The sequence below is a fragment of the Zalophus californianus genome, chromosome 12 (assembly GCF_009762305.2).
Source record: "Zalophus californianus isolate mZalCal1 chromosome 12, mZalCal1.pri.v2, whole genome shotgun sequence".
NCBI lineage: Eukaryota > Metazoa > Chordata > Mammalia > Carnivora > Otariidae > Zalophus > Zalophus californianus.
Window position 1 is genome coordinate 93,529,431 of NC_045606.1, and position 20,882 is coordinate 93,550,312.

Below are 20,882 nucleotides of genomic sequence, written 5' to 3' on the forward strand. Positions count from 1 at the left end.
CTATACTTAATACAATATAAGCAAATTGAAGAGAACACTCTCTTCTCTCACTGTTTCACCTAAGCCAGAACATTTTTAAAGGAGAAGGCATTTTATAGATATTCCAGTCAGTTACTATGGAAAGGTGATTTTTTTCTACCAAATTGACATTAACCAGAACTGTACAGTGAAGAATAGATTAGGAGAAGCCATATTAGAAGAGAAACTACACTTTTTTGAATGGAGGTTATAGTAATTTCTAAGTGACTCCTTTCTTATAGTTGTACTTAAACGCTAGACACAATAAATCTTTAACTTTATTAGTAATTACTGTATTTTTCTAAAATACAACAACAATAAAGGCAATGTAGTACTAACATTGCTAAGCTTTTACAAAAAAACATGAAATGCTTTGGGATAAATATAACAAAATACAAGATTTATATGCTAAAAACTACAGAACATAGAGGAATCAAGAAAACAAATAAATGGAGAGATATCTGTGTTCATGGACTTTAAGACTCAATATTTAGATGTCTGTTATCTCCAAATGATTTCTAAATTCAACACAATCTCAATCAGAATTGCAGAAGACCTTTTACAGATGTTGACATGTAGATTCTGAAATTTATGTGGAAAAATAAAGGAACTAGAAAACCCAGAATAACTTTGAAAAAGAATCACAAAGTTTGAGGACTTACTGTATCTGATTCCAAGACTTATTTTCTAAAGTTACAGTAATCAAGACAGTGTAGTGTTAGCAAAAGAAGAAATGAGTAGATCAACAGAAGAAAATGTCCAGAATTAGGCCCACACATATGTAGACACTTGATTTTTTTTTGACAATGGTGCCAGGCAAGTCAGTGGGGTTTTTCCAGCAATTGGTGCTGCAACAGTTAGCTAAGCACATGCAAGAAAATGAACCATAACCCATCTTTCATACGATATGTAAAAATAAACATGAAATTGATCATAGACTTAGATGTAAAACCTAAAACTATAAAAACTTCTGGAGGAAAATCTTTGTGACTTGGAGATAGGCAATGATTTTTTTTTTTTTTTAAAGATTTTATTAATGTATTAGAGCACACAAGAGAGAGCACAAGCAGGGGGAGAGGGAGAAGCAGGCTCTCCGATGAGCAGGGAGCCCCATGTGGGGCTCAATCCCAGAACCCTGAGATCCTGACCTGACCTGAAGGCAGACTCTTAACAACTGGGCCACCCAGGTGCCTCAAGGCAATGATTTCTTAGGACACAAAAAGCAGAAATCATAAAAACAACAAGAAATAATTTCAGCTTCAGCAAAATTTAAAACATTTGTTCTTTGAAAAGTATTTTTTTTTCTTAAGATTTTATTTGTTTGAGAGGGAGAGACAGACACTGCTCAAGAGTGGAGGGGCAAAGGGAGAGGGAGAAGCAGGCTTCCCGTTGATCAGGGAGCCCAACGACAGTGGGCTTGATCCCAGTACCCTGGGATCATGACCTGAGCTGAAGGCAGATGCTTAACGGACTGAGCCACCCGGCACCCCTGAAAAACATTGTTAAGGAAATGAAAAGACAAGCTGCAGACTGGAAAAAAATATTTGCAAGGTAAAGGACCAATGTCCATAGTATACAAATAACTCTCACAACTCAGTAATAAGAAAACAAACAGCCAAATAATAGAAGGGCAATATATTTGAACAGACCCTTCACCAAAGACATGGATGGCAAATAAGCCCATGAAAAAATATTCATCATTAGTTGTTAGGGAAGTGCAAATTGAATCCACTATGAGATGTGTCTATTAGGACGGCTTAAACAAACCAGACAGAAACCTTATGTCATCAAGTACTGACAAATACATGAAGCAATTGAAATTCTCATATTGCTGGTGGAAATGCAAAATGGTATAGCCACTATGGAAAAGAGTTTGGCAGTTTCTTTTAAAATTAAACCTATGAGCAGCAATCATACTGCTAGATACTTACCCAAAAGAAATTAGGACATATGTCCATACAAAAATGTATACATGAAAGTCACTTCATTTGTAACTGCCAAAAACTGGGAATGGTGCCAATGTCCATCAGCTGGTGAATGGATAAACCGCGGTATGTCCATACAATGGAATACAAGTCTGCAATAAAAAGAAACAATCTTTAAATCCATTCAGCAGCATGAATGAATCTCATACTCACGCTAGGAGTTTTAAAAAGCTAAACTGTTAAGGCTTCATACTTTTGGTTTCAATTTATTTGACATTCTGAAAAAACAGAAAACAGTAGTTGGCCAGGAGCTTATGGTGGGGTGAGTGGGTTGGCCACAAAGGACCATGAAGGAACTTTCTGAGATGTCATAAATGTTCTATATCTTGGTCATGGTGATGGTTACATGACTGAAGGCATTTGTCAAAAATTGTAGAACAGTTTACCTAAAAGGATGAAATCGCTATGTGTAAATTATATCTCAACCAATCTAATTTTAAAAAAAGTTAAAGTATTAAACTAATTCTTTCAAACATAGATAACTCTACTTGTGTGAGTAAGTGCTAGGGAGGAGCTCTTAGTTCCTCAATTTGGTTGACATTGACAGGGACGTTCCTTGGCCACTCTTTCTCATTGTTCATTCCAATTATCTAATGACCCTTGACCCTTGTACTCCACCCTTGAAGTTCATTCATTTGGGACAATTTAAGTATCAGTAAGGCTAATAACTATAATGCATTGAAACATATCAAATATATTTAAAATTATTTATGAGTTCATAATGATACTCAGAAATAAAGGTGAAAAACTCATTGGTCCTTTTTAGAGGATACTGGGATATCCGCTTATTACTTTGAAAATTGGTGAAGTTAAAAAATCAGATATTTCTCGTATGACTTCTATTTTATGGTACCTAAATCATTGATGAGGGAAAGTTTCTCTTTGTGGACCAGATAATAAATTAGAAGGAATAATAGGATTAAAAGATCACCATTTTGCAACTCTGTTGACTCATCTAGCTATTGATTACCAATGGTCGCTACTATTACACACACACAAAAAAGGCAAACAGATTTTATGTACTTACTGATAGAAGTGCACACCACTACCTCTGGAATATGTTTGCCAAACACACCAAGCTGAATCAGATAGAGATTTTTAGGAAATGCAGGGAATAGGGCATTAACACACATTAATACCATGGGAATGCAATCAGTAAAATCCAGACCCTCAGCAACACAGTAAGACAACCCATTTTTTTTTTTTTTGCTATCTTCTTTTTTTTTTCTTAACATATATTGCATTATTTGTTTCAGAGGTACAGATCTGTGATTCAACAGTCTTGCACAATTCACAGCGCTCACCATAGCACATACCCTCCCCAATGTCTATCACCCAGCCACCCCATCCCTCCCACCCCCCACCACTCCAGCAACCCTCAGTTTGTTTCCTGAGATTAAGAATTCCTCATATCAGTGAGGTCATATGATACATGTCTTTCTCTGATTGACTTATTTCACTCAGCATAACACTCTCCAGTTCTATCCACGTCGTTGCAAATGGCAAGATCTCATTCCTTTTGATGGCTGCATAATATTCCATGGTGTATATATACCACTTCTTCTTTATCCATTCATCTGTCGATGGACATCTTGGCTCTTTCCACAGTTTGGCTGTTGTGGACGTTGCTGCTATAAACATCGGGGTGCACATACCCCTTCGGATCCCTACATTTGTATCTTTGGGGTAAATACCCAGTAGTGCAATTGCTGGATCGTATGAGCTCTATTTTCTACTGTTTGAGGAACCTCCATACTGTTTTCCAGAGGGGTTGCACCAGCTTGCATTCCCACCAACAGTGTAGGAGGGCTCCCCTTTCTCCACATCCCCGCCAACATCTGTCGTTTCCTGACTTGTTAATTTTAGCCATTCTGACTGGTGTGAGGTGGTATCTCATTGAGGTTTTGATTTGGATTTCCCTGATGCCGAGGAATGTTGAGCACTTTTTCATGTCTGTTGGCCATTTGGATGTCTTCTTTGGAAAAATGTCTGTTCATGTCTTCTGCCCATTTCTTGATTGGATTATTTGTTCTCTGGGTGTTGAGTTTGATAAGTTCTTTATAGATTTTGGATACTAGCCCTTTATCTGATATGTCATTTGCAAATATTTTCTCCCATTCTGTCGGTTGTCTTTTGGTTTTGTGGACTATTTCTTTTGCTGTGCAGAAGCTTTTTATCTTGATGAACCGCCAATAGTTCATTATTGCCCTGGCTTCCCTTGCCTTTGGTGATGTTTCTAGGAAGAAGTTGCTGCGGCTGAGGTCGAAGAGGTTGCTGCCTGTGTTCTCCTTTAGGATTTTGTTGGACTCCTGTCTCACGTTTAGGTCTTTCAAAACCATTTGGAGTCTATTTTTGTGTGTGGTGTAAGGAAATGGTCCAGTTTCATTCTTCTGCATGTGGCTGTCCAATTTTCCCAACACCATTTGACAACCCATGTTTTTAACAGGTAGGGAAAGAAAAGGAGAGGGAATCTATAGATCAGAGAAGACTTGACATATAAGCCCATTGCAGTGTGTTAGATCCAGATTTAACAAAGAAACTGAAAAAAATTGAGTTAATTGGGGAAATTTCAACATTGACTAAATGTTGATGGAAAGGAATTATTTATGTTTTAGATAGGATAATGATATTGTTTTTTTAAAAAGTCTTTTAGGAATAGAGGAATATGTCTTTTAGAGATACATAAAGGAATATCTATGGATAAAGTGTTAACGCTATCTGGGATTTGCTTTGCTACAGACTGGAAGAAGTGGGTGAGATTCTGAAAAAAAATAAGATCAGCTATGCATTGCTACTTGTGGAGGCTGGATGAGGAATACACAGGAATTCATGATACTATTTTCTCTGTGTTTTTAATGGCTTGGAATTTTATAGAATAAAATCATTTATTCATCAAATACTGATTGCCTATTCTATACCATGCTCTGTGCTAGGTGTTAGGTTTCATATTGGTCAGTAATGGATGTAAATTATTGCTAACCTTGTGGAACTTTCAGTCTCCAGGAGGAGGCAGATACTAAAGATGTAAATAACAAATGTGTTTTATAAATTGTGATCTGTGATGAAGGAAAATGAATATAGTTCAGTGCTAGAGAATTATAGAGAAGGGCCTACAGCCTGGTTAGGGTAAATGGTGACATTTCAGCCAAGATCTGAAGGATGAGAATAGCCAGCCAAGCAAAGAGACAGTGGGTAAGTGAGAGGACGGGTGGACAGGCTGGGCAAGGAGAGTGTTTGAAGTGAGTTGACTCGTTCTTTCTGCTGCAAGAGCAAATACTGTCTGGCCACTTGTTGATTTAAGATTTCTTTGACTGACTGTTGTAATTTAATGTGTCTGACCTGGGATCTAATTAGAGCTTGAACCCTAGAATTGCTTTTAAGCCTAGCATAGTTTCACATGCCCTGAACGGTTGTCAATGGTACTAGCCTTTCTTACTTATAGACTTTTCAATTGATGATCAGATTATAGATAGGAACAGTCTTGTGTCTATGAACAAAAGAATCAGCCATTAAAATTACATCCTTGTAATCCTGGTAAGTCAGAGAAATAGGTCTTGGGTTCCAGATTATATTTTGCTGAGGTAGCTCAAATCCTATCCTTTAGTTACCCTTTAGGTTATTAGAGTCAAAAGAAATAATATTTTTTCAAGTGCTTGAATTTCTTTGAATGAATGAAAGATGCTGTTAATATTAAGTATCATATTTTCTAGTGGTAAGACACATAGTAGAGATTCAATAAATGTGATGTAAACAAATGATTGGCACCTTGCATAAACTTCTCTTTGCCAAAGGCTTCCACCGTATTTGTATCAGTAACTCTTTTATATTCATTTGTTGTGCTATCTTGGAGTATTTTGAAGGAGTAGGTCTTTTTCCTGACCTGTTAGTACTCTGGGCAGGAGTATGTGTGTGTGTGGATGTGGGTGTGAGTGTGGGTATGGGTGTGGTGGGGGAGGGGTTGCTTGTTTTCCACACATGATCATTTCCTCCCTTTGTCTTTTTAGACATATTACAGATGCTACACTTGCCATTGTGAAAGGAGAGACTGTTCCACTTGATGTCTTGCAGATCAAGGTAGAGTCTTTTCTTCAGAGTTTGACAAAATTACCAAAGTAATGCACACATACGTGGTAAGGAAAATGTGAGGTAGCGGTTCAAATGGGGTTACACTGAAAATAATATCCTTTCTTATCCCAAGCATAACTCTCAGAAAAAAAAAGAATTTTACCTGTTTATTCTAGTTGTTATCACTAGTGAATATGATTATGATGCTACTTTTTAAAATTGTGTTAAAAAACCCTTACAAAACCTAAAGGTTACCATCATAACCATCTTCAGGTGTACAGTTGATCATTATTGTTTAGTCTATGGAATTGCTTTTTGATTTTTCAGTTTTAGATTCTACCTCTTGACCTCTTTGTCATAAATAAGAATTCTTCTAGATCTCCTCTCAGTATAGTGTCACTATTTTTAGTTCCTCCAATGATTACCTTTGGACCACATAATTTCTCTATCTCCCGTGGTGGTTTGGAATATTAAAAGAGCTAGTAATACAAAGCCCTTGGGACAGTGACTGGTTTCACCTTAACCTGTTTGCGTGGTGGTCACCTCTTGCTCTCATGCTCTGCCAAAGGTGAAGCCTTTCTCCTGTCCCAACCGTCCATCGGAGGGGCTTATCTTTGGAATTCAGGTTACTTGGCTGTCTTGCCGTCTCAGCTCGCTCTCTGGTGGGCTCAAGAAAAATGATGAGTTTGTAGGTTATCTGGGTTTTTCTCATTTTTTGGGTGGGAATAATGTTCTTTGTAGCATCCTACATCCTGGATGGGAGCAGAACTTCCCATTTTTCTATTGAGTTGTCTAACATTTTTTTGATTTGTAGATGAACTCATGAATTGTTTTAAAAAAAATATTTGCTGGTTATGCCCACTGAAAGGGCTTAGAAGCAATGACACCCCACAGTAATGGGCATACCTGGCACTCAGATTTTGGTCTCTAAATACCGTTCCCTAATAAAAGTTACCAGGACTCTCTGAAGAGATGGCTTTCAGAGGCAAGGCAAGAACAAAGCCAAGAGCTACTCAAAAACTAATGGAGATAACCTGAAAAGACATAGGAGCTAGCCTGATGGTATCCACCTGGCCAACTGTGGGACAGTTCGAACATCAAAAAGAATAATAATGCTAATGGATTATAATGCAGTAAATAAAAATGAATCTATGAGCCCACAGTTTAAGAGAATTTCCAGCTTGTAAATGTAGAAGGAATGATAGTTATTATTTTGCAGTCACTAATGAAATAATGGATTCAGATAGAGATCATCAGAGGATGCTAAAACTATTGGATAGAAGGTTGTTAGGGAACATATATCAACAGTCTTAAAGCATCACAGGTTACTAAATGATTACGTCGGGGAAGATGTACCTGTACAGTAGAGAGACCCAGCATACACCACCTTAACCGAGTGATCAAACTTAGCATCACCAATAATGGGACAGATGGACAATATCTGCCTCCTCATGTGATCTGTTGAGTTTCTTGCCCAGAAGGTCCACTTCTCTGAATCTAACTGAAACTAATGATAAAAAAGTCTATCAAATCCAAATTGTGGCACATTCTATAAACAACCATTGGTCTGGCCTCTTCAAAAATATCAATGTCCTGAAATCCAAGGGAAGATAGAGTCTGTTCAAGATTAGGGAAATGAAAACAATATAGTTAAATCCAGTACAAAATCCTGGATTAGAAAAATGAAAAACAAGAGCACAAAAGATATTATGGGAACAGTCAGATACTTAATTCGGACTGTGTATTAGATATATGTCAATGTTAGATTTCTTGAGAGTGAGAGTAGCATTATGCATATGTCTGTCCTTGTTCTTAGAAGATGCATGCTGAAATATTTAGGGGTGAGGGCCATTGCAGTCTTCCGTTTATTTGCAAATGATTTAACAAAACTACAAAACACGTACACACGCAGATGAAGCCAATGGGGAAAAATGTTGGTGGCTGGTGAATGTGGTTGAGAGATATAAATGGAGTTCGTTGTATGTTAAAGGATTTCTTGGTTTGACATTTTTCCAAAAGAAAAATATTGGAGGGAAGAAGACCCAGTAGTCATTCCAGATTCCTGATTGGAATCCTCTGTTTAAAAAGAATTGAATTTCAAAAAAAAAAAAAGATATTCTCACTGGGCGGTAGTTAAGTAGCTATTCCTCCTTCATCAAAACTACCCACCTTCCCCACCACAAAAGGGCAGATTCCTCAGAAGGCCAAGCCATAAAGCCAAACATTTTTATGAACAGTGAGCCCTGTCATTTACTCAGATTTGGTCTTAAAATGTGCCCGCTACATTCAGGTTGTCCTTCAGAGGCCCTGAACATTTTATATTCACTCAAGTTTCCCGATATCTATGAAAGAAGGTTCCACACACTGTCACGATTCCAAACTTCAGTCCTGTAATGTTGTTGTTAGTTATATAGCATTGACCAGATGCAGATTTACAATTGGCGAACCCATGCGCTTACAGCCCGTTTTCCTTTTGTTTTCTCTTGTTCTTCATGCAGTGATGTGTGGACTTTCCACCATGACGTCACTGGTCATGATGAAAGTGATTTAAGTTGCCTTTGATTCTTTAGCGTGTAATAAATCTAAGTCATTCTCACAAAATGGAAGGGCTGTGTGAAAGAAATTCTAGTCTAGGAAGGCAGCACAGATTGGCATCTATGAAGATACTTAAAATGTTATTTACCAAAGGAGGTGGGTCAGGCTATATCTCCTAATAACCAGGTGATTCCTGCTTATAAATGTGCGAGAAGTAATACATTCCAGAGTAATTAGGATTTAATTGGAAATTGTTGACTGTGCTTGTATTTAAAAGTCTTATCTCCTCTTTTTCTTTTCTTCCACATGTACTGATTTTGTGAGTTGATGAAACCAGTATCAGATTTGCCACAGGCTCTGTGTATTGATGACACAACCTAGGAAGCAGAAAACTTTAAAAATTAATTCCTAGAGACCACACCGTGGTTTCTGAGGCACCCAGTTAAGCCGAATTTGTCTTCTCTATCTTCCTTAGTCCTAGAGATTGTTTTCAGAATGTGGGGGAAAGCAATATAGGTAAAGCCTGATACCAGATTCTTCTTCTTTTAAAAAATAAACCCAAACCCAATTAAACATAAATAACTGAAGAGTCTCCAAAGATATAGTTCTTGGAAGCTATAATAATGCATTATATTTAGGTTTTTACAGTGTCCAGTGTGTACTCATATCTCATTTGGACCTCCAACTTGAGAAGACAAGATGTGTATTAGTATCTTCATTTGATAGTTAAAAAAGAGAGAGAGTCAGCTGGTTATTGGACTAGTCATGCTGGAGACAGAAGTAGAATCTAGATTTTCTGTTTTATGGTCCATTGCTTTTTGGCTTGACCATTTTGTCCAGGTGGTCTCGTTCTTGGCACCAGGGCGTGATTTCTAAAGGGCATTTTCCTGGGCGCCTGGGGGGCTCAGATGGTTAAGCGTCTGCCTTCGGCTGGGGTCCTGATCCCGGGCTCCTGGGATCGAGCCCCGCGTCGGGCTCCCTGCTCTGCGGGAGGCCTCCTTCTCCCTCTCCCGCTCCCCCCACTTGTGTCCCCTCTCTCGCTGTCTCTCTCTCTCTCTCTCTCTCTCTCTGTCAATTAAATAAAATCTTTAAAAAAAAAGGGGGGGGGCATTTTCCCATAGAGACATCTACAAAGCCTAGTACTTTAAAGTAACTACTGGGAAGACTTATGGAAGTCTTTCTAGTTCTTTCTTTTTGCTCCTTCAGTTGTATTCTTAGAACCTCCAGCCAGAACCCAAAGAGGAGGTTAGGGTTGCTGACTGAAGTGAGAATCTCTTTCCCCTGTTATTCCTGGCTTCCTTCTGTTAAAACCCTGACTGATCAAAACCTCAGAACTTCCGAATTCCTTCTATTTGTTTCTGTCTCTTCATCTAGAATTCCTTAAATTCCTGGATTAGGTACCCATCTAGTTGACTAGAATTGTTTTCTTTTCACTGTCCCTTAAGCTTTTATTCTAACCAGCTCTCAGAGTTGTTATTTATTGATTTATTTTTTAGCAAACCAGGAGGCCATTTTCTCTTTCTAGGGGATCTGTGACTTGGGACAGCGTATCTCCTTTGCTGTTAAAATCTGGCTGTTTGCCTGTCTTTCTGTATCTGTTTTTGTTTACTGACCTGTCCATCTGGTACTCTATCACCCAGGCCTTCGTCAGGTTAACATCCAGTGGTATTTTGTCTGTTGGCTTCTTCTCTGTCCATCTGCCCCTGTTCATTTTTCCTGTGTACCCCAACAGGGACCAGTCTCTCCATTACTGACCCCTAGGCCTCTCCTGAATCCTGAGGGCTCTGTGCCCATCTGGCTGATAGCTGGGCTTCTCTAGATCTTTCCACACTCATTTCCTATTGTCCAGAGTCCCACCCCTTGCTAGGATAGCACCCCAAATCAATGACACCTTGAGGTTACAGGGCTTTGCAGCCAATCTTAACAGAATATTCCTAAAATCACAATGAAGAAAGAGAAAATATTCTTAGCGTACCAGTTGGGAAGTCTTGAGTACTCAAAGCAGGACTTCATGTGACCCTGCATGCTTTAGATCAGCCTTTCCCAAGGAATATTAGTAATGCAAAATGCCTGCCAGAGAAGGGTTGCACAGTTAAACAGTTCAGGGAAACTGTGTGTATTTCTCCTTTTGGAAGTTTATAATGTACATTAACATATTAAAGATTCTAAGACGAACTGCAGTAAACATAACTTGTTTCAAACCAGGGAATTTTTATATTTCTCAACTCCTTGCACCATTGAATCCTCTACCATCATTACTGTTGTTATTTGTTGTGATGCTTACTAGCCCCTCTGGAACATTTGGGAGAAATACTGCAGACTCACACAGTGCTGCTTCTGTGCTGAGGCTAAACCACCCCTCCTTCTCTCTTTTCTGTCTCTCCGTGCTTCTCCCCAGCCACCCTCAATGTAGGCACCTTATTCTTTAAAATTTAACGTGGGTGTCATTTTATGTTGTATTTCCCCAGCCATCAGTCTCCTTTGTTCCCCCCATGCCGCATAGAGTCATACCTGCTCTGTGTTTTCATAATCCTCGATGCCTGTCTCCATCATGTGAACCTACTGCATTGTGTTGTCATTGTGTGTGTCTGCAAACCCCCCGTCGCACCTGGAGCTCTTTGAGGGCAGATACTTTTGTTATCACCAGTCCCTAATATAGGATATGTATTCGCTAGTGATAATTCCGTGAAAAAAATGATTAGCTTTCTCTCGTCAGGATGACTCCAAGCCCTGCCTATGTTCCACATCCACTCGGCACCCAGGAGACTATCGTATCCTTATACTGTGCTGGGCCGAGGTGCCTCACCATCACCTCTGTGCTCCGCCGGCTCTCGCCCGAGTTCCCTTTTCCTTGCTTAAGCTGCTGCAGAGGGCAGAAAACACGTCTACTGCTTGAACAGGTACACACCAAGGGACAAAAGGCCAGTGTCTTTACTTATAAGCTGCCCCTGTGAGTGTGTGATTCTCCTAGAAATCCCTCACTTGGGCGCCTGGGTGGCTCAGTTGGTTAAGCGACTGCCTTCGGCTCAGGTCATGATCCTGGAGTCCCGGGATCGAGTCCCACATCGGGCTCCCTGCTCAGCGGGGAGTCTGCTTCTTCCTCTGACCTTCCTCCCTCTCATGCTCTCTCTCTACCATTCTCTCTCTCTCTCAATAAATAAATAAAAATCTTAAAAAAAAAAAGAAATCCCTCACTTGGTTTCAGTGTGCTGGGATCGAAGTGGGATGGAGGGAAAGCCTTCACGTACTTCCTCTAGACCAGCAGTTGACAGTGTCGAGGGTTCTCTTCCAGTTCCCCATCTTCTGCTGATACTGGTTGTACTAATGGCGTGGTAGAAATCGAACCAGTTCTGCCCCCAGTTAGCAAGTTCTGGGGAGTTGTGTGTCTAGCATGTGACAGCTCTTTTTAGGATGTGGGCAGAGTCTTGGGCTTTGGCTGTATTTACAATCTTGAGATATATATATAAATATATATAAAATTTATACTTTACAGAAGGTCCATTATGAACTCTTAAAGACAGTGGCTCTATTGTGTATGTTTTCTATATATTCCTAAACTCACTGATTGTAATATGCAATATTTTGCCATAAAGCATTGGACTAAATCCAAATCACTTTTTATTCCGACTTGTTATGAGAGATGCCTCGCTGTCGTTTTAGATATTCAGGTGAACATTCTAGAATCCCAGGATTCTCCTCTTGAGAGCGCTTGGACCTCTAAAGAGAATGCAGGCTTAAATTAGCTTTGCCTTGGACAGGTCTCTGAGAGAGGGGAAATTCTGGCCGACCCAACCACTGATTGGTTGAAGAGCCAGCCTAGTTAGGTACTTGGGAATTTACAAGTCTGAAGTACGGTAATGTGTTCCCTGGCCAGCAGATTCACGAGGCCTACTATAGAAAAATTAATTTCATTTACAGTGTGGTTTACTCAAGTCTTTTTACTGAGTACTCAGTTAATTTCTGAGATTTTGAATATCCTCTATAGAATTTGGTTTGAGGACAAGTAGGCCATGAACATTTGCTGGGTACTTACCTGTAGAGCATTCCAAGTTACTGTAATCATTGATTTAAAATGAATGTATTTAACTTCCAGGGTGAAAAGGAACAGCCCGTGTTTGCAGTGACTGGCCTTCGATGGGGATCCTTCAGAGATGCTGGCGTCAAAGTTAGCAAGTAAAGGATTACTGTACTGATGTGGGATGATTTTTCTTAAAAATCTTTTTCTGCTCCTGTCTTTGAGGTTTCAATATACAGTGATCATCTAGGAAGAAATCTGATGGGCCTGGAGGTTGAATTTCTTATGAATAATAGAGGCAGAGGTTTAGATCTGACACACAGAAAGGTTGGGGAAGGTTCCTGTTTCCTCCACACTAGCTTGGTAGTAAAGTGGCGGAGACCGCATCTCTGTCCCCGGACATTGTGTTTGAGCACAGGCCAGGCTCACTCCAGACTGGGGTTGCCTGGCATCCTGCAGCCTGTTGGGCTGGCCCTGCGGGGGCCCCAGCCTTGTGGAGCCTTTCTAGCCCTGGAAGACTGGCCCTGAGAGGTGTTCTTGTCGAAAGCCTGGCAGATCAAGAGACCACAGGCTGCCTCTCTCAGAAGGAAGAAAGGCAGATGCCTGGCTATGTTGTGAGCTGAAGAAACAAGCCTGTCTCGGCGGTGAGAAGAGGGTCGTGGCTTGCTTCCATAGGAATGAACTCTCTTTCCCGAGAGTTCATGGTGCCGAATGAAACTGTTGGCTTGGAAAGCAACTGAGCTGTGTTCTGTTCCCAGTGGAGGGTGGTGCAGGCACAGGCTTCCTGAGGGGGGGGGGGTGGGGACTGACTCCATATCTGGTGGGTAGTGCTTTTTCTTTACCTTTTTTTTTTTTTTTTTAACATTGGGCTTATAATTTTAGTATAGTTTAAGTGAATCATGATCGGTTTCACAGCTTTTTTCAAAAAGACGCCTCTTTCCCCTCATAGGCTTTCCTGCCACACTTTCTTTATGGAAGTTTCTCTTACTTGTCTCACTTTGTTATTCCTGTTAATGAGGTTCTGGAGAGTGGAATGCTAAAGAGAGATGTGCTGTATTGTATTACACACTGCACTGTTGAGCGTTTCAACATTGTTTTTATGTGTAAGTTGGCCATGATTACCTTGATTCCACAAATCCACCTTACGGTGTTTATTTTATTTTATTTTTTTAAGATTTTATTTATTTGGGGGCGCCTGGGTGGCTCAGTCGTTAAGCGACTGCCTTCGGCTCAGGTCCTGATCCCAGGGTCCTGGGATCGTTCCCCGCATCGGGCTCCCTGCTCGGCGGGAAGCCTGCTTCTCCCTCTCCCACTCCCCCTGCTTGTGTTCCCTCTCTTGCTGTGTCTGTCTCTGTCAAATAAATAAAATCTTAAAAAAAAAAAGATTTTACTTATTTGTGAGAGAGAGAGCACACAAGTGGGGAGGGAGGTGGGGGCAGAGGGAGAAGCAGACAGCCTGCTTAGTAGGGAGCCCACAGCAGGGCTTGATCGCAGGATGCTGGGATCATGACCTGAGCCCAAGGCAGATACTTAACCGACTGAGTCACTCGGGAGACCCAGCAAATCACCTTATGTTTTATCTGTGATCTTGAATACCAGCAACTCACCAAGAGTAATTTCTTTATTTTCCCTGAAGAAGTCTGGTGAGATCAAGTTGCTTCCTGAAGTGTGTTAACAGCTGAGCACTAGCATAGCTCAGCCCCTTTAGGAGGATCTCACACACTCGCCCCTATTTTGGTTGGTTTTTGAACAATGAATTTTAAAATTTTGGTGGTGATTATCTAACACCTCAATTGGGACCTTCCACGGAGTCCTTCTGTGCCATGGAAGAAACAATAGGATGCAAGAAATGATTTCCTAGCTAGCCATCAGGCTACAAGCATAGTGTCAACGCTATGCCACTGGTAGAGATGAGTGGAACTATGGACAGTTTCTCTCTGGCTAGCTGGGAAATGAAACAAATTATTACGTAAGCTTAGAAAAAATCAGATGATCAAGGTGCTCATTTGTAGCATCACAGTATGAACCCGGATAATAATTAGGTTGGCTCCACATTGCTCTTTGGAGTCTATCTAACCCCCTTATTCTAGCATTCAAGGCCCACCTTGATCCGTCATCAACCCTAATTCCATAGTTATGTATCGTTACTTTTAAGTCTTTAATGTGGTTACTGTTCTCAGTGTTCACTGTGCCTTTGCTATTCCTCTTGCGTAGAATGACTTCTTTCCCTCTTTCATGGATCTAAATCCAAACCATGTTTTTAAATTCCATGCCCTTACTTTGCTCTTGTGCCATTCATCATGCAGGCCTGGTTGCCCTGATGATTTTCAGTCCTTAGTGATTTCTTGTCCCTTCTTGACTCTCCTCACCAATAAATAGCGATCCGTTGACACTGATATATATATATAGTCATTTATTGTTTTCTGTTACTTTTTTGGGCTTTACTTTCTCAAGTTATAAGCCTTCGAAGGCAGGAATTTTATACTCTTTTGTACTCTTACTTCTGTTTCCTTCATATACATAGTAAATGCTAAATAAATGCGTTATTGACCAGAATCAGATAGGGAGCACTTATGATGAGCTGTTAGGAGACAGAGATAAATTTTAAGAGAGGAATCCATTTTATGTCACTTTTCTAATTCCCGGTAGGCATCTTTCTTTCTACACTAGCTTTTATGTATTTAGCAGTATGCGGTAGACCCTCTTCATTCCCAGATTTTAACATTTCCCATTTTGAAGCTGCATAACACGAGTAATGTGAGGTTAGGCTGACTTACAGATTTTTAATTGTGTGTGTGTGTGAGAGAGAGAGAGAGAGAGAGAGAACATGGTGTACAGGATCCAGTCATTTTAGCATGTGAGTCACACACCAGACCACCCCAACATCTGCATCTCATTGAGGCTTCATCATCCTTCACTCATTGCTCTTTTGAATGTAGACTCTGCTACATTCTGTGGTTGAAAGTGTATATTACAGTGATACCTGTGAATTGGAAGAGTCAGGAAGACGCTGATTATGTATTTCTTGTAAATTGCAAGGATCTGTGCACTGTGTAACTAATTATGCCCTATTTGACACGACATTGAAATGCAGATTAAAAACTTAACTGTCCTGCTTTTTTCTGCTAAAGCACAATCCCCGGGCCTCCAGAGCTGTGAGTAGAGAGTAATTCATAGTACATCCCTCACACTAGAGGTGATTGTGAAGAGTATCCACAGTAGAGGTGCAGTTTTAACGTACTGTCCTTCGTGAAAGGTGTCTGTCACGTTGATAGTTCCCTTAATATTCTGATCAGATTTTTGTCTTGATCTTTTTCAGGTACTGGTATCTCGGGCCTCTAAAAACCAAAGCAGCTCACTTCTTCAGCACTCTTAAGGTAAATGCAATTTCCAGTGTAGAAATTTCCCCTGTGTTATTTTGTTGTTATTCTATGATGTGTGGATTTGGATTTTTAAAAACTCCCTGCTGCAGATACATCTAACAATTTCCAAATGGGGGATATTTACTTAGATACGAATGCAGGAAGCATTCCTGTTGGATAAGCCATCACTGCTCATCTACCAGTTCATTCCCTCCCTTACCAAACTCATCCTTAATTTCTCTTTGATATTCCACTTCCTTTTGCTTACTTATTCACTCACTCTTGCCAGACAAACCCGGAGCAGAATGACCTATAGCTCAATTATTTGTAAGGGTGTCTACATTAGTGTCTGGAAATGAAGATTTGCATCCGAAAGTATGTAATTGAACAGGCTTGTGTATCATAGAGTAGGTTTCAAACTGTGCTAGCAAAATATGGGTAGTGGTTACTGTCTTAGACCGTACAAATAGAGAATATTTCCAGCGTCAGAGAACATTCCATCGGGCACTGCTACTATAAGCTGTCCACTGAAAAATGTTGGCATAGAGAAAAGCTGAACAGTGTATATTAATGAAAATGCTAATAGCAAAATCATCCTTATCTGTGGATAACATCCCGTGTTCAGCTTTTATGCAAATCAAAGCAGTATATTCAAAAGTTGGCAGGTCAGTCTGAAAATTGGCATATGAAGTTTGCAGTGAAAATATTGGTTCTAATGTTAATATTCAGAGCATCAAGTGTTTTTCTAATTATAAAAGTGAGGTATGTCCATTACATAACATTTGGAAAACATAGGTCCTTTCACCTTCTAAATAAATTCTTGTTGTGTTAAAGAAATGTAAAAAATGAAACCCTTAAGTACTGGGGGTAGCCAATTAACATGATTATGAACATGAACTTGGAGGGCAATGCCTTTCTACACTGAAGGCAGACTGTTTTAGTAAAATGCATTGTTACTCTTGCTTAAGGGAGTAATTTCAGTGGTAGAGTGGGGGTGCAGTTAGGGAGAGTAGAGTAGCTGCGGACTTAAGTTGTCAAGTCAGGGAGAATGTAACCTCTTTCCAGCATTTCTTCAGCAGTTATTAAATATCTAGTGTGGCCAGCCCTGCTATCTGCTTAGAATACAAAGTCAAGTAAGGCAGGTTTCCTGCCCTCCAGGAGGATGCACGTTTGGGGAGTGTGAGGGACCAGTAAATCAGGGGTCTGGCAAATTCTGGGAGAGCGTATGGAAAGATAAGGTGGGAGCAGATTGGGGGGCGGGGGCATTCATATCTGGCTCAGGGGCAGCAACCTTCCCAGGGCAGGGAACACTTGTACTCAAGTTTGAGTCTACACAGGACTAGATAAAGGGCATTCCGGGTGGAGGAGCCAGGACGTGTGAAGTGGTCGTGATGTCACATGGTGGGGCAACAGAAGGGCAAGAAGAGGGCGTGGGAGGGGAGGGGAGAGGGGGAAGGGAGGACGTGGCAGGTTGGGATGTGGCAGCTGACTTTCACCATGAAAGCGCTGGGGAGTTACTGGGTCTTAAGCAGGGGAGAGACATGAGCAGGTCTGCGTTTTAGAAAAGTGATTTGTCAACAGTGTAGACAAGAGATTGCATGTGGGTGGTTAAGACAGGAGCACCAGAGAGAAGATGGTTCAAGTAAGCCAGGTGAGAAGTGATGAGGTCCGGGCTAGTTTGCTAACTAGAGTTTTCCCTGACCGCTGACAATATTAGAGTAGGATCACCTGTGTGAAGATGAGGTTTTGCGTTTGGCATATGGCACGGACAGGCCGGGGATAGCCCCGAGGAATGGAAATGTGAAGAGCCGCAGAGCTGCCTGTGAAGCCCTGAGGGGAAGGGGAGGGCCCCGTGAGAGTCCCCGTGAGAGACACGCTAGCCAGTGGGCGCCAGAGCGTCGAGAAGCGGCAGCACAGAGTTGGAATCAGGATGGGAAGGTGCCCGCTGACCTCAGCAGCCCCTGAAGGTTTGCTCAGCTCCTAAGTGGAGGCGCTGAGTCCCATCAACGAGAGTTAGGGGGTAAAGGGAGGTGAAGATGCACAGACAGCAGGGCTGGGCCGCTCCTTCAAGAGGCCTCACTTGGAAGGGAAGGAGATAGAAAAGGCAAAAGCTAGTGAGAAATATGGGGCCAGTGGAGTGTTTTTCTTGACTGGAGAGAGAACCGTGTCTTTCTACCCTGAAACAAAAGACAAGAAGAAAGGGAAGAGGTGAGAGACAAGGAGACGCAGAGCCAGACTGAGTCAGCAAAACCCACGCGCAGGTCAGAGGGCGCGGGGCCCACGGTGCCGGCTCAGCCTTGGATAGAGGAAGGGACGCCTTTCTCCTTGAGAAGGAGAGAACTAGAGCAGAGGTCCAGGTGCAAATAGATTTATAGAGCGTTAGGCAGTTCTCACTGATGTTCTGATGGTCTCACTGAAGTGTGGGAAGCAAGGTGATCTGTTGAAAATGAAGTAGGTGGTAGTGGTGGGGATTTTGAAGAGAGATGAAAATAGGGAGGTTTGGAAGGATTATCAAGTGGCATTGAGGACCTGAGACCAAGAATTTGAAGTTGGCACAGGTGTACTTACCCAGATTGCCCCTCTAGTAATACGGAGCCACGATGTGCAAGTACAGAAACCTAGTGACCGGATTGATCCAGAATAGGGGCTTTCCAGGGCACATATAACGTAACACCAAAGACGCAGGAGGACCAACAGTGATGGGAAAAGAGTGACTTAAAGTTATCAGCTGTTAATTAGGCACTGAGGGAAAATGGTTTAGTCAGGGACTGGAATTCTCAATGGGATTGGAAATTTGGTATGGGGTTGGATCTTCAGGAGCCAAAAAACATCACCCCTCTCTTCCTCTTCTGCGTTTGAACCAAGTCATGAAAGCAAATGCAGGAACCAGGCAGATGGAGATCAAAATACCAGCTTTATAAATGTCAGCAGGAGTAAAGGACACAGCTTAGGTAATGCAGTCACAATCAGTTTTCCAAATATTCCAAAATGAATTCATCCCCTTAAAATGTCTCCTTCAGGGCAGACACTGCCATAGGAAGCCGACTGCATGAGGAAGCAGTGAGTCCCCAGGACAGCCACTTTCAGGGGGAGAGAGAGAGAGAGAAGAGCCAGAATTGTTACTCCTTTGTAATTTACCACATGGAAACCTGAGAACAGGGGAGTGGGTCACCCTGAGAGACATACTGGGCACAAAAGAATCAGTCAAAAAAAAAAAAAAAAAAAGAATATGGGACATGGTTAGAGAGTAGGATATCAAGGTTTTAGATTTCTAGGATGGAATAGTTCTGGGTAACAGGAAGGGCCAGGATGTGGCCATGGAAATGGGTGGCTGGGGGTTTAGAGAGGACGTCAGGGGCTGAGTGACAAGGGGGGAGTTTTAATTATTCCTGTGCACACTGATGAGACTGGATTGGGGTGTCAGGAAGTAAAAGACAAACAGTCTAGAGTCTGAGTTCATGGTTTTCAAGATCGGCCTTCAGTAGGAAAAGAAAGCTTGAGGATTCCATGCTCCAGAGTAGAGCTCATGCCATTCAGTGAGATTATTAACTCGCTTTCAGGCAGGCATAGGTCGGTCACTAACCTCTGCAGAGCTCCTCCCAGAGTTTGGACTTGGGTGTGCCTGACAAGTTTTCTCTCTTCACATTGAAAGGAGTGGCCTCAGATACATCAAGCGTCTATCTCGTACACGGGACCTACGGAGAGACCTCCCACGGCAGCAGACGAGACCCCTCCGCGGCCCTCTTTGTACAGGAGAATATTACGCAGGCTCGCGTCATACTGGGCACAGCCGCAGGACGGTGAGCCGCATGCTGGTTGCAGAGCCCTGGCTGGTTCCGGGCTGCCTAAAGCAGCCCCCACATCAGTGTGGGCTGCTTGCCTGGTGCAGGAGAAGCCTTTCAAAGACCCTGCGCCACAGTGCAGGACCCAAACCAGCGCTGTCCCGTGCATGCATCGCTGGTGACAGACCATGACTGACTTTTATGTTACTGTGGCTGCTCTGGTAGGGATGTTTCGGGTATAGAGACTGCATTTTGAGCCTGGCTCTTCATCCTGTGTGTAAGAAACTGTGAAATAAATAAAACTTAGGTGGAGAGTCCCCGGGCAGGCCTGGGTTCAGGCCAAGCTGAGCACCAGCAGCTCGCCGTTGGTGCGGGAGTGATGAAATGTTAGCAGGAGAAACTGACCTGAATCTAATCCCCCACACAGCCCTTTCCCAAGAGGTGAGCCCTGAGGTCTGGAAAGAAGTGCAGCTGTCCACCATCGAACTGTCCATCACGACGCGGAACAGTCGGCTTGACCTGACGGTGAGCGTGCCTTTTTACCTGCAAAGCCTTTGCTGTGCGACTACATGCTCTTCCACTAATTGGGTATTTTTCTTTTTACCCTTTTGGGGGAGAGAGGAAAGGATCAGGGAAAAGAGGGTGTGGTGTGGTGTTTAAGGAAGAGTAGCAACGGGCAGAAAGAGCAGAGTGAGGTAGTAGCTTCAGGCTTGGCGGGCTCGAGCCAGTACTCTGGGCGCTGTGCCGTAGTCACCCCGCTTTCTGAGAACTGAGGGCAGAAGGCCTTCAGAAACGAAAAGTCAACCTGCTCCCTTTTGTCTCAGGAATAAAAAACTGTGGAACTTTTACTTGAGTGAATACCCATTATTTTTGTGACTATATTAAGTATGTGGATTGAGGTCCCCAGGAGAAAAAAATATATATATATACACATATACATAGGGCCCACTCTGCTGACAGGCACGGTCCAGTGTGTGGGGGCTGCTAGAACCGTGGCTGTTTGAATTAAATAAAATTTAGCATTCATTTCGAGTGCCCACAGGCCGTATGTGGTGAGTAGCTGCCGTACTGGAAAGCGCAGATACAAAACCTCTCCGTCAGCGCGGAAAGTTCTGGATGG

The 20,882-nt window shown here is 42.0% G+C and overlaps 1 protein-coding gene across 6 annotated transcripts in view; it reads left to right on the plus strand.

Annotated features, from left to right (window-relative positions):
- AGK (acylglycerol kinase) overlaps nucleotides 1-20,882 on the plus strand; it is a 105,042-nt gene that overhangs the window by 75,236 nt on the left and 8,924 nt on the right. For 5 of the 6 annotated variants that reach the window (XM_027574885.2, XM_027574880.2, XM_027574883.2 and 2 more), the window contains 5 exons: nucleotides 6,008-6,077; nucleotides 12,697-12,776; nucleotides 15,938-15,995; nucleotides 19,633-19,780; nucleotides 20,190-20,287. In XM_027574885.2, coding sequence (XP_027430686.1) covers nucleotides 6,008-6,077; nucleotides 12,697-12,776; nucleotides 15,938-15,995; nucleotides 19,633-19,780; nucleotides 20,190-20,287 — 454 coding nt within the window. The remainder of the gene's footprint in view (nucleotides 1-6,007; nucleotides 6,078-12,696; nucleotides 12,777-15,937; nucleotides 15,996-19,632; nucleotides 19,781-20,189; nucleotides 20,288-20,882) is intronic. The other variant, XM_027574886.2, reaches the window with a different exon arrangement.